The sequence below is a fragment of the Lacerta agilis genome, chromosome 1 (genome assembly GCF_009819535.1).
Source record: "Lacerta agilis isolate rLacAgi1 chromosome 1, rLacAgi1.pri, whole genome shotgun sequence".
NCBI lineage: Eukaryota > Metazoa > Chordata > Lepidosauria > Squamata > Lacertidae > Lacerta > Lacerta agilis.
In genome coordinates this window covers 91,405,343-91,417,678 of record NC_046312.1, presented here as the reverse complement: position 1 = coordinate 91,417,678, position 12,336 = coordinate 91,405,343, and the positions used below count along the sequence as shown (strand labels likewise).

The following is a 12,336-nucleotide window of genomic DNA, read 5'->3' as shown; positions in this document are numbered from 1 at the left end:
TTCCCATGGGCATCTGGTTGACCACTGTGAGAACAGGATGCTGGACTAGATGGGCCTCTGGCCTGATCCATCAGGGCTCTTCTTATGTCCTTAGGATTATTTCAGAAGCTTTTTTGTGACATGTTATCCCCAATTGACTGGTGGACTTTCAAAATGTGAGCTTAAATGATAATGAAATTCAAAAATGCAACCTGTTGCTGTTGTCGGCCTCTCTCTGTCTCAGGAGACAGTGGAGAAGCGTGCCTTTGGGGGTGAAGTCAAACTGTTGCAAGGTTGCAGTGTGGGCTGTAGAGACTAATATGGAAGAGACATGTTTTGTTGCAGCTGAGGCAGATGAAGGTGTCTGGTTTTGCTGCTGCAGATGCACCATGGTGCTTCTTTTCTCCGCGCTTCTCCCCGTGGTCCTTCCTCCTCTGGTCACAAGAGTGCCTAGAGACAGTCATCTGCAAGAGATTCCCACACAGCAGGATTGATGTTGCCAGCCTTCATGTCACTTCTGCAATTAAGAAATGCCGAGTTGGTCTGCCAATGGGCCTGCTGCCTGAAGCCAGCGCCCCATAGAGCACATCCTTGGGGATCCTGCCATCTTGCATGACCAAACCAGCGTAAATGTCGCTGAGACAGGACTGCAAACATGCTGGGAATGTGGGCTTGAGGGAGACCACAACTTTGAGACTCTGTCCTGCCATGTGCCCCACCGTAAATGCCACCATTTCATATACCGGTATGTAGAATGAACTCAGGTGCCAGCTGAACAGCTCCACTGGCTGTAGGTCTTTTTCCAGGCACAATCAAAAGTGTTGGCTATGACCTAGTTGGCTGAGCTCCAAGCTATCTGAAAGACCACATTCCCTCATACAAACCTGTTTGGGTTTTGAGACCTTTGGGGGAGGCCCTTCTCCCAATCCCCACCTGAGAGAATGTGGGAAAGGGCCTTCTTGGTTGTAGTAACTGGGGAACTCCCTCCCTGAGGAAGCTAGCCTGGCTCCCTCTTTGTTGTCCTTCCATTGGCAGGTGAAGACCTTGTTCCAACAGGCTTTTGCCAAGTGACTGCTTTTAATGAAAAGGCTGGTGCCCTGCTTTTTATCACAATTGTTGGTATTTTTAAAACACGAGTTACATAGATATATATGCTTGTTTTTTAATTATTGTTTTTTGTTTTTAGTTACCCCCCCCCTTCCCTTGTAAGCCACCTTGAATCCAGTCTGGGGCAAAGGTGGGGTACAAATAAATTGTTTTTGTTGTTTTTGTTATTGTTTTGTTATTACTGACAAATTGACAAACTGTACTCCAAGTCTTGTTTTGTTTACGTTTATTGTCCTGCTGTGAAAAAACCAATAAAATGCGTATTTCAAAAAGTAAGGAAGCACAACTGAAGTCGCCCTGAAGAGGCGGCTTGGAGCACTCCAGACCACCTGCGCATGAAAGCGCGCAGAAAACAGCGGATCCCCCAGGAAAGAGTGACCCGTGGAGATCCCTGCGTGGATCCCTGCCACCCCCGGCGACCCAGGAGGGGACCCTGCACTTCTGCCGCGGCCCAGGCGGCGGCGGCGGCGGCGGCTGTGCCCTCGACGGCCCTTCCCTGGCGCCGGGCTTGCCCGGAGCGCCCTCCGCCTCTCTCGGCCCTCCTCCCCCTGCTCCTCCTCCAGCCGCTCGCCGGCTCCAGCCGCTTTCGGCGGCCGCCTCCTCCTCCTCCTTCCCTCCTCGGCTCGGCTGCTGACTCAGCCACAGGGAAAACTCAAAGGGCAGTTCGCCTGCCTGCCTCCCGCCGCTCTCTCGGCAGTACGTGCGGGGCGAGAGCGGCCTTTGACGCGCCCCACTCCGCCGCCATGGGCCCCTCGCCGGGAGCGGGCGCGTGAAGCGGGCGCCCGGGAGACATTTCTCGCGCTCTCCTCCGCCGCGCAGCCGCCGACCTCAAAGTTGCTCCCCGGACTTCGCCGCCTCGCTCCGCGGGAAGGGGCGCCGGGCAACATGACAGCCATCGCAGTGCAGGTAAAATCGGGAGCCAAGGAGGAGCCATTCTTCCTCTCTGGCGGGTGGGACAAACATATATATTTATCTTTTTGTTTGGGCTGGAGCTGCGTGTTTTGTTGGCATCGCTGTGTGCCGCCGCCGCCGCCCTTTGTTCTGGCGTTGCAGCGCCTCTGCCCGCGTTTCCCCCTCGCCCTACAGGCAGAGCCGCTCATCGCAGCCCGCGCTTCAAACTAGCCGACTTTCTTTCGCCACCTGTTGCTCGATGCAAATTCCCCGCTTATTATCATCGCTTTGTCTTGAAACAAGCCTGAAAAAGTTCTCTTATGTGCTATTGTGTCGACCCCCCGTGGCTGTGGCCAACTCTCTGTCTCTCCCTGTCGTTTCCTTTAGGAGAGCTTCCCGGATAGAAGATCTTCCGTCCTCTTGCAAACTCAAAATCTCTCTCTCCATCGCTCCCTCTTCGTGTAGGGGTGTGTGTGTTTCATACCCTCCAACATTCTCCGATGAAAATAGGGACACCCTATTCCATAATATTAATGATTTCACTATTTATACACCGTCCATCTGACTGGGTTGCCCCAGCCACTCTGGGAGGCTTCCAACATACATACATACATACATACATACATACATACATACATACATACAACAGTAAACTTTTTTTTTTTAAACTTCCCTATACAGAGCTGCCTTCAGACATCATCTGAAAATGGTACCTTATCTCCTTGGCTGGGGGGGCGGGGGTGTCACATAACTCCATACCCTCCAACATTTCTCCCATGAGAACATTCCAGGGACATTCCAGGATCAAATCAGAAACCAGGACAGTTTTTGTAAATCTGGGACTGTCTCTGGAAAATAGGGACACGTGGAGGTCTGGCATTTACATCCGAGTCTGAATGTCTGGACTGCTTTTCTAGATTTACATTCACCATCCAATGAGGGAAATCTGATGAGAGAGAGTGGTTAGAGCGTGGGGGTTAGGGTTCAAATCCTCCCCTCACTGAGTGTCCTTGTGCCAGTCGCTGCCTCACAGCCGAACCTACCTCACAGGGTTGTTGTCCCATTGAATATGCAAACTCTGTATGCTTTCTAGTGCATTGGGAGGGGGGGCTTTTTAAAAAAACTTGTTTGCTTTCTGACATTTCTGCCCTTCCTTTCTTCCGCCATGAAGCCCCTTTTAACATCACATGTACAAAACGATTCTGCTCCAGAAGCAGAGCTATGGTCCGTTGGGGTTTCACTGTGTAAGCTTTTGTCAACTTAAGGACTCAAATAACATTCTGAACTTGCTCCATTTCCTCCCTTCTCTCCTGGAATGCAATGAGTTGTTTACAAAGATCAGTGGCTCTGTCCCTCCCTGGGACATTATTACTGATGTTTCAGCAAAACTGACTCGCTCAGTAGATCTTGTGAGGATATTTTGTGCAAGAGCTATATTTTAATATATAGAGATATATAATGAACCACAGGGGCTGCAATTAAGAAAAGAAGAGATATAGGATGTTACAAGGAAGATGTGCTCACAGTGGATGTTTTTAGCTTGTGAACTAAGCTCCTGAGAAATGGTAGCAGGATGGCATCATAGGGAGTTGCTTTATACTGAGTCTGACCATTGGTCCATCTAACTGAGTCTTGTCTGCCTGCGCTGACTGGCAGCTGCTCTCCAGGATTTCAGACAGAGGTTTCTCTTTTCACTGGAGATGCTGGGATTAGAACCCAGGACCTTCTGTATGGAGAGTGGATACTCCAACCACTGAGCTACAGCCTTTTCCTCAAATTCCCATTTCAGCAGTTTCCAGCAAAATCATCCAAATCTATGCATGTACACACACACACACACACACACACACTTAAAATTCTTAAATAATAAAAACAAGCATTTAAAAACACTTTACCTTGAAGCAACTCCTGTGAAGTAGTCCAGCATTTATTATTCCTCTGCTGGCTGTCTCATCATCAACGCAAGCTCAGCTTGACTGAATTTCCCATCTTTCCTCCCAAGTTGTCCTCTCCTCCTTCACACTCCTTATCCTTTGAAAACATCACCATTCATTGCGCTGATCAGAGAGGAAGTCCTGGTTTTCTCTTTGACACCTCTCTGCCTGAGATAGCTCAGTAGGTAGAGCATGAGACCCTAAATCACAGGGTTGTGGGTTCGAGTCCCCACATTAGGCAAAAGATTCCTGTGTTGCAGGTGGTTGGATTAGATTACCCTTGAGGTCCCTTCCAGCTCTACAATTCAATGATATTCCTTTGCTCCCTATGTTGTGCCCATCTCCAAAGTAGCCTGGATAGCTCAGTTGGTTAGAGCATGGTGCTGATAATGCCAAGGTTGCAGGTTCAATCTCTGTATGGGACAGCTGCATATTCCTGCATTGCAGGGGGTTGGAATAGATGATCCTCAGGTTCCCTTCCAGTTCTACAATTCTATGAAAACACGTCACTACTCCCTCTGCAACCTTATAGAACGATGGCCCTGGAAAACCCATGAGACAGCTCCCCAGGCAATAAAGGTTATCTTGATGGAGACATCAAAATAGTCAGGGTCCTTTCCTCCGACACACAGGAAATCAGAACTTGGTGGAGCTGCAATGCTTATTACTAGAAAAGTGTGTGCAGGGAGAAGTGGGACGTTTTAACCTCTCACTTTTAAAACTCCGGAGGCAGCGTCAGTGACAGCCAACACTTCTGCTCAGAACAAGCCATGGCAAGACAGATCGAAATGTTACGCTGGGGAAGTTTCAATGCAGCCTTGGGCGGGCGGCCTGGGCAAGCAAGTTTGCAGTGGCAGCCAGGGAGGCAAGTTCGTAAAGTGGGGCAAAGCCACATGTGCAATAGACTTGTTCCTACACACACACCGATGGTGGGAGGATTTCCTGTGGCAGCCAAGAACAGGTCTGTGCTAGTGGGAAATAAAAACTGTGTATGCTAGTATATGGTGCCTTGTTGCTCCTCTGAATAGCAGTCAGCCTACAAGACCCAAGAAGGATGTGACTAAGTGTAGCCTGCTTCGCTTTTCTTTTTCTTATGAATGAAATATGGCAGATGATTTACTTTCTTTCCAGACTTTTTACTTACACAGCATAAATGTAGCATCTCTCTCTCTACACACACACACACACACACACACACACACACACACAATCTTAAATTCAAAAGATTGGTTTGGTAAGACTTCCCACTGCTTCTGTGGCATTTTAAACGTTTTATCACTGCCTTCCCTTTCTCACAGCACACTCAAAATCATTTGTATATTAAGGCTGCGTACACACCATAGGTGTAAAGCACATTGCTTCCCCCAAAGATCCCCTCACAGATCTAAAGTTCCCTGCACGATTAACAAACTACAGTTCCCAAGTTTCTTTGAGGGTAGCAGTGTGCTTTAAATGTATAGTGTGTACCCAGCCAAGCTTGTCTGCACGGTGTATTTAACCGACTTCAACGACTCTTGCTGTTATTGAGCATTCCTTCTAACTGGTCACAACATCAATAGCAATATAATTGCTGGCTGCGATTTAAAAGCAATCCGTGTTGCTTTGATAGGAGGGGTATTTAACTTCTTTCTTTCTGGACCTTCTCTTTAAGGCCCAGTGGTTACTCACTCGTAGAAGACGGACAAGATCGTTTTTTGAGATGTTCATCAGGAGCCTGATTATCCTCTGCGTTGCGATAGCCATCGTCCTGTCCTCCATTGCTGTGTGCGATGGGCACTGGCTTTTTGCCAAGGGAAAGCTCTTTGGACTGTGGCACTTCTGCACAGTCGGGAACAATAGCGCCCTGAAATGCGCCACTGATCTCACGTTGGCCAACATTAGAGGGATCAACGCAGGAATGACTTTTGCGAGAAGTCTGGTGTCTTTTGCTGTCGTCGCCGCAATCTTTGGCCTGGAACTTCTCATGGTCTCCCAAGTCTGTGAAGACGTCAACTCCAGGAAGAAGTGGTCGATGGGATCAATCCTCGTTCTTCTCTCGTTCCTGCTCTCATTCACTGGAGTTCTGAGCTTCTTATTCCTTCTGAGGGACTACATCACTCTCACGGGTTTCACCCTAACCTATTGGTGTGAGTTCATTTCTGCCTTCCTTTTCTTCCTGAATGGAATCAGTGGACTTCATCTTAACAACATCACATTTCCGTGGAATAGAATGAGAAAAAATTAAAGAGTGGTGGATATTAGCTTCACCAGATACACAGAAAAGTAAACTGAGGCCTTTCAAAAGGAGACCAAGTTTTCTTAGTGTACGTTAAGAGAAAACATACGAAATGGGTGTCTCCAAGATCACTTGATAATGGATGCTGGATACTGGAAGTTGGCTATTATGACCTGCTTGTATTTTGAATGATGTAACTCTCCACAGAAATGGAAGAGCAAAAGACTGGTCTCCTTTGTTTAAAGCTCATTCATTTAAAGGTGGCCCAGTAAAAGCAAAACAAACTTGGTTTGCTGGTTTTAATGCTATTTAAGGCGCATCCTTACTGTAACCTATCTGGAGTTCTTAGATTTATTAATCAAAAGCCCCAATCAGGTCACAGTAAATTGTGACTTAATCTTATTAAAACCAATAGGTCAGATTGTCAGGACTAAGAAATCTCACTGGAGGTCATACTCAGTATCCAAGTGAGAAAAGGTTGTAAATGTGCTTTGTCCTTTTCAGAAAACTTCATGGTTTCATTTTTGCACATCAGCTGGGATCAAGATTAGGATCATTTGTACTATGCAAAATGTTGGGAATGCTAACTAGGGCCTCACCTCCAAATTCAAATAATTTGCATTTTAGCATAACTTGTTCAAAAAACATTATATGGGCTTTGCTCCTTGTTGTTTCTGCCATGAGAGTATAACTGATTTATATGCAATACCAACATTTCAACAAACCAGCTGTGCACTGTGGAGATTATTGCTCTCATCTGAACTGTAGCTCCCATGAAGCTTTTTTATGGTGACAATTTGGTTTCACGAGATACAGGGCTTGTCTTGCATCTCACCACATTCTGGTGTCTCTCTTAACCGCTTTCCAGGTGGGAAAGGAAGAGATCTCAGGCCAGAGTGCAAGAGGTGGCTGGGCTGCCCTGGAATGGATTTCAGTGGCTTTCCAGATGTGGTTGGACTTCAGTTCCCATCAGCTGCTGCTGCCAGCATAGCCTGTGGTCAGGAATGATGGGAGTTGTAGTCCAGCAATACATAGAGGGCCACAGGTTCCAAGTTTGTTCCAATGACAGCCCAGCCGCATCTCCTACCTGGAAACAGGATGGCTTTGAAGGGGAACCACAGGAAGGCGCATTGATGGAGACGGACATAGACAACCAGACTTTGGTCATCATGACAAAGCTGCTTGACTGATTTGAACCACAACAAGGAGCCTAATGATGGTAGGTATACTCTTAACAACACCGGCCAAATGATAAAATAACACCTGCAGTATTCATTTGGTTCAGTATAAGAGATTTTAAAAGAAACTTCCATAAGATGTCCACCTTTAATTTTGTAACATTCAGGCACCCCTGTTGCTGGAGAGCAACACAGAGAATCAAAATGCTTAATATATGGGTTGCAGTCATCTCTCACATGGCTGGAATTTATGCTATATAATTTAATATTATGTCTAATTGTTATTTCTTTCATTCACGAATAGCAAGCATGGACCCCAGTCATTTCTATCTTAGAGTAAGCATCTCTACGAATAAGTATTATTCTCCCTCTCCCTTTTTCTTCACTTGATTCCACAATCTCATTATGTGGCCAGATGGGTTAGAATGATTTCAATTATAGAATATCCACAACCCTCATTGTGTTGGAGCCGAAGAAGTGAATTGGGCAGCTCAGCAGCAACAAAGGCACTTTGCCGCAGAGAGGCAGAGCTATCTGCCCAATATATTGTTAAAAGAGGTCTTTGCTACTCAGAGTTAATGAGGAAAAAACAAGGCAAACCCTTCCCTATGGGCTAGAGACGCTCTTTCAAAACGCCATCACTCTATACAGTCCTCAGAGAACAGGATGTGTAGATCAGGGAATGCTGTGCTAGCATTGCCAATTTCACTTCCCTCTTCTCAAAATCACAGGAAGCAAAGTCCCTGCTCTGTCTTTCTCTGAAGGCAGTCATCCAAGCTGGGAGTGTTGTTCAAATTCTCTTCTTGGTTGTTTTTTTTTTTGTTTTTTTCAATTATGCTTTGATAAAAATGCTTGGCATTTTTTTGGGGGGGGGGGTGTTTCTAGTATATATCTGCTGGCAGGATTGTTTCGAAAATACATCCAGGGACACACGTAACTACCTATGTAGTTCTGTATGGATTAACAATTGTTTATTGGTCAAACAACAGCCGTAATACCCTAAAGAACCACCGTTTACCCAGTGCAACCATTTTGTGACTAGTTGAGAGAGAAGTTATATCCTCACAATGGCTTTAAAGGGGTTGGTCAAGGTGGCTTTTATGTGAAGCTGTTCAACACACCCAACCCTCAAATAGTTGTCAAAATGGTGAGCGGGTGGCACACATTTGTTTATTATTATGTTGTAGAAGTGTTGACCAATTGTTCACAAATGGTTCAGGCTTTCTAGGTAAAGGTAAAGGGACCCTTGACCATTAGGTCCAGTCGTGGCCGAGGGAGCCGGTGTACAGCTTTCGGGTCATGCGGCCAGCATGACTAAGCCACTTCTGGCAAACCAGAAACACCGTTTACCTTCCCGCTGGAGCGGTACCTATTTATCTACTTGCACTTTGATGTGCTTTCGAACTGCTAGGTTAGCAGGAGCAGGGACCGAGCAACGGGAGCTCACCCCATAACGGGGATTTGAACCGCCGAACTTCTGATTGGCAGGCCCTAGGCTCTGTGGTTTAACCCACAGCACCACCCGCATCCCTTCAAGCTTTCTAGGCGAGTTGTAAAATGGTAGAAAGGGCTGATGAACGCAAACCCTTGTCAGAAACATGTGACGTGTGGACAGGTCCTCAGAGAGACTGTGCTGTTCTCCGTTTAAGCACAGTCCTTTTAAAATAATGGACATCTGGCAACTGGAAAGAGGCAATATTGTGCCATGGATTTCATGCAAGGGCAATCCCAAACGTTTGTTTAGGAAACATGTCTTTTTGGAAGAACGGTCTAGTGAATGAAGGAATTGTGGCAAGGCTTTGTTCCCCATGGGCCTCCCCAGATAATCATCTTGCAGCACAACAACTATGCAATTGTGACTAATCTGCTGTGTAAGAGCCACAGAAGTGATGGTTTCCCTTAAATAAGCACACATGCTTGGGGGACTTTTGCATTCCCTCCCCCTATCACTGGCTGCTTCTTAAGAGTTTCAGCTCCAATTTTTTTAAAAAAGCTCAACACTCCAGCACTCCCTGATTCAGACTTTTCTAAAACTGGCACACTATGATAAGGCATCCCACATGCATTAGGCGGGCCTGGGTATCATACCATTTCCACTGAACTGAAGCTTTCAAGACTATCCCATGGAGGTTAAAACGCATTAGAGACCCATTTTGAGCTGACAATCTGAAGGAGCCCTCCACGCCGTTCTATAGCTGGTTCTTATGGGCGTATTATTCCATTCCCATTAAAGGCCATTTTGTCATTAAAGACTGGAGAGTGTGATAGCAAAGGGGCGTGTTTGTATGTGGTCTTTGTCTCAAACAAGTGTTGTTTTTTTATTATGAAACCTACAGCTTTTCTAAACTGTTTTCTTAAAAAAAAATGGTAAGACAATAAAGGAAGAAATCTCAGATCTGAATGTCAAATGTTCAATAAACTACTTTGTGAATTGCTAGTTCTAGTCCTCTGTTGCAATTTGGGGGCAGGTAGCCGTTAAACAAGAGCATGAAAACGGATGAGGAAGGGGCTGTCGCTCAACGGGAGAGACATACTTTGCACACAGACAGCCCCGAGTTCAACCCCCAGCATCTCCAGGTAGAACTGGCAAAGATCCATCTCTGAGACACTGGAGATGGCTGCCAGTCAGTGTAAATAATACTGAATCGGACTGAGTGTTTCCTAGCTTTCCTCCAAAATCAAAGATGAAAATGGAAGACTGTTGGAACACACTGCATGGCACAGTCTCACAGCCACACATTTCTGTAGAGCAGAGTGATCCAGTGCGTGGAAAGCTTAGCAGAAGAGACCAAATTATATCTGAAAATACTGAACTTGAATCAAAGATACACATGCAACTGGTAATGTGCATAGTCATATGGTGGGAAAGGATGCACATTCACATCCAGGGCTGAAAGATAGCAAGGAATTGCTATCTTCATCTTTCTTTGCTTGGGAGCTTCACGAGGGCATCCGGTTGGCCATAGACTAGAAAAGTCTGGCACTCCACAGGCAATTATTAGGCTCTTACCAGTAATTAGTACTTTGGCTCAAGGCGGCAGCATCAGTAGCTTGCAACAGTTTAGGCTTGGAAGGGCGCTACTGTAAATGGGCCATTGATATGCCACAAATGGGTTGTTGGCAGTACAGGTGGGTTGTTTTGTTTTGTTAATTACTGGATTTCCCAGTAAATGGGGATAGCATCCAGTTTACCTGGTTCTTCCCTGAACCCAACAGCACACTGCGTTTCTCTCAGATCCCCAACTCATATGCACGTGTCATGTGATGCCAAAATGATCTAGGCATGTTGAGAAGAAAAGCAAGTCCCTTTCAGCCTGGCAGAAATACACACAGGACTTCAACAGCCAATTTCACAAAGTTTATTGTGAGTCAGAAAGAAGCTAAGATGACAACCGGAGGAAGCAGAAGAAAGAGGGCAATTCAGTTTAAGCCTACATGCCTATGTATAATGTTGTACAGTATTTGCCTAATATTTAGCTTTGGATTCATCACAACTATTTGTTTGATAAGGGATAGTCCAGAATGATCACACCAGACAAACTAGATGGTTTAAACTATCACACAGAGTAGATGCTGTTATTATCTCTTCAGCAGTAATGGGCCGTTTGCTCCACACTGCAGCCTTCTGGGAAACCTGTAAGCTATTGGACCACAACTAAGGAGTGCATATTTATTTATGCATCATTAACACAATGCAATGCAAAAATAAAAAAAGAGAGCATGGTAGAGGCTTGGCCCCAGCTGACGTATATTATGCTTCATGCCATTTGTTCAAGGTCTCGTGAGACAAGAAACAGTTGCTCTGAAAAGATGGATGACGACATTCAGTTAAGAGAAATGCTAATTCAGACTTTTTCGGTAACTTCCTCTGTGGCATTTTACTTTCAGGATTTATTTTAACCCTGGCATGTTGGAAAAGTGTGATAACTCCCCTTATCCTTAGTTTGAGGTTTCTACATATATTTCTTATTTGGAGATAATAAGTCCTTTGCTTTAATTCTGGATTTTGGTTCAGACAAACTGCCAAAGTCAGCACAGAGCCCGCTTTGGCAGATGCATGAAGTGGTCACCTAAAAGTGTGCATGTATCATACACATGCACCCTGAGTGCAAAGAAATAAATGAGGGGAAAGTGTTCCAAATTTTACAGCAGGAGGTCAAAAGGCCAAACAATACAAGCTGTACTATGCAGGACATGCATGAATGCCGAATCCAATCAAGATCCATTTAACATGGGTGTGACTGGCAGCTGCTAGTGATGTATAGTCATAAGAAAATCAATAATGGGAGGGATGCCTAAGGAGGAATGATTACTTTCTATAGTGAGCAATGAATACCCAGGATCTGTTGAAACCCAGTTTCACAGTGTCAGTCACATGTGCTAATGAATTTCTTCTACCTAGTAGAAACAAAATAAAATAAAAAATTCCTTCCAGTAGCACCTTAGAGACCAACTAAGTTTGTTCTTGGTATGAGCTTTCGTGTGCATGCACACTTCTTCTACCTAGTAGGTTCATGTTGGAATCTTACATGTTAGCAACACCTGCATGTGGTTCCCATAAGAGGGGAACTCAAATACTGTATGCACATCCTTATTTGCACATGCAAATCAAAAGGCCTAAGGTGCATCTTTCTTTTTTTGCTTCCTCGCTCTACCAGTTTGAAGGCTCTTGCACTTCTGTGGGCAAGGCTGCAACTCCGCGCAATAGAAGAGAAGGCCAAGAAAACATAGCCACAGATTATGAGTAAGGAGGAGTGCTGGAATCTTCTTGTTAGCTATTGCCACCCATGAAGGAAGAATTTGCTGCTTCTCAATGCGCACACATTGCTCCCAAGAAACGGGGGGGGGGGAGTCCCTGACACCCATCCCTCCCCAGTCAGGCTAGCTGTGGCTCCTGCAGTTGCATCATGTGACACAGGGACATGGTCCAGATGGTACAAATGAGCAACAGCACAGATTTCACCAAGGGAAGGGGAGAAAAAGCACTTTGCAAAGGCAGCCATGAGAGCAAAGCAGATGCAACGACGCAAGC

The 12,336-nt window shown here is 45.7% G+C and overlaps 1 protein-coding gene and 1 long non-coding RNA gene across 2 annotated transcripts; one reads left to right on the top strand and one right to left on the bottom strand.

The window, feature by feature from the left end:
- The first annotated feature begins 1,576 nt into the window (after window positions 1-1,576).
- TMEM37 (transmembrane protein 37) lies at window positions 1,577-7,887 on the top strand. The gene is made up of 2 exons (XM_033163554.1): window positions 1,577-1,992; window positions 5,563-7,887. Exons 1-2 carry the CDS (start codon window positions 1,972-1,974, stop codon window positions 6,133-6,135), a joined length of 594 nt encoding a protein of 197 aa, XP_033019445.1. The 5' UTR covers window positions 1,577-1,971; the 3' UTR covers window positions 6,136-7,887.
- A 2,762-nt stretch (window positions 7,888-10,649) lies between these two features.
- LOC117054587 lies at window positions 10,650-12,148 on the bottom strand. Its single transcript, XR_004427517.1, has 2 exons — window positions 11,808-12,148; window positions 10,650-11,702 (listed from the first exon to the last, which is right to left on the bottom strand). It is a non-coding gene; the product is annotated as an uncharacterized LOC117054587 (long non-coding RNA).
- Between the last annotated feature and the right edge of the window lie 188 nt (window positions 12,149-12,336).

What these genes read in the sequence shown, in the direction of transcription:
- TMEM37 (XM_033163554.1), top strand. Translation starts at nt 1,972, where the DNA reads ATGACAGCCATCGCAGTGCAG. An exon ending in TGACAGCCATCGCAGTGCAG is followed by an intron (nt 1,993 to 5,562) that starts GTAAAATCGGGA and finishes CTTCTCTTTAAG; the next exon opens with GCCCAGTGGTTACTCACTCG.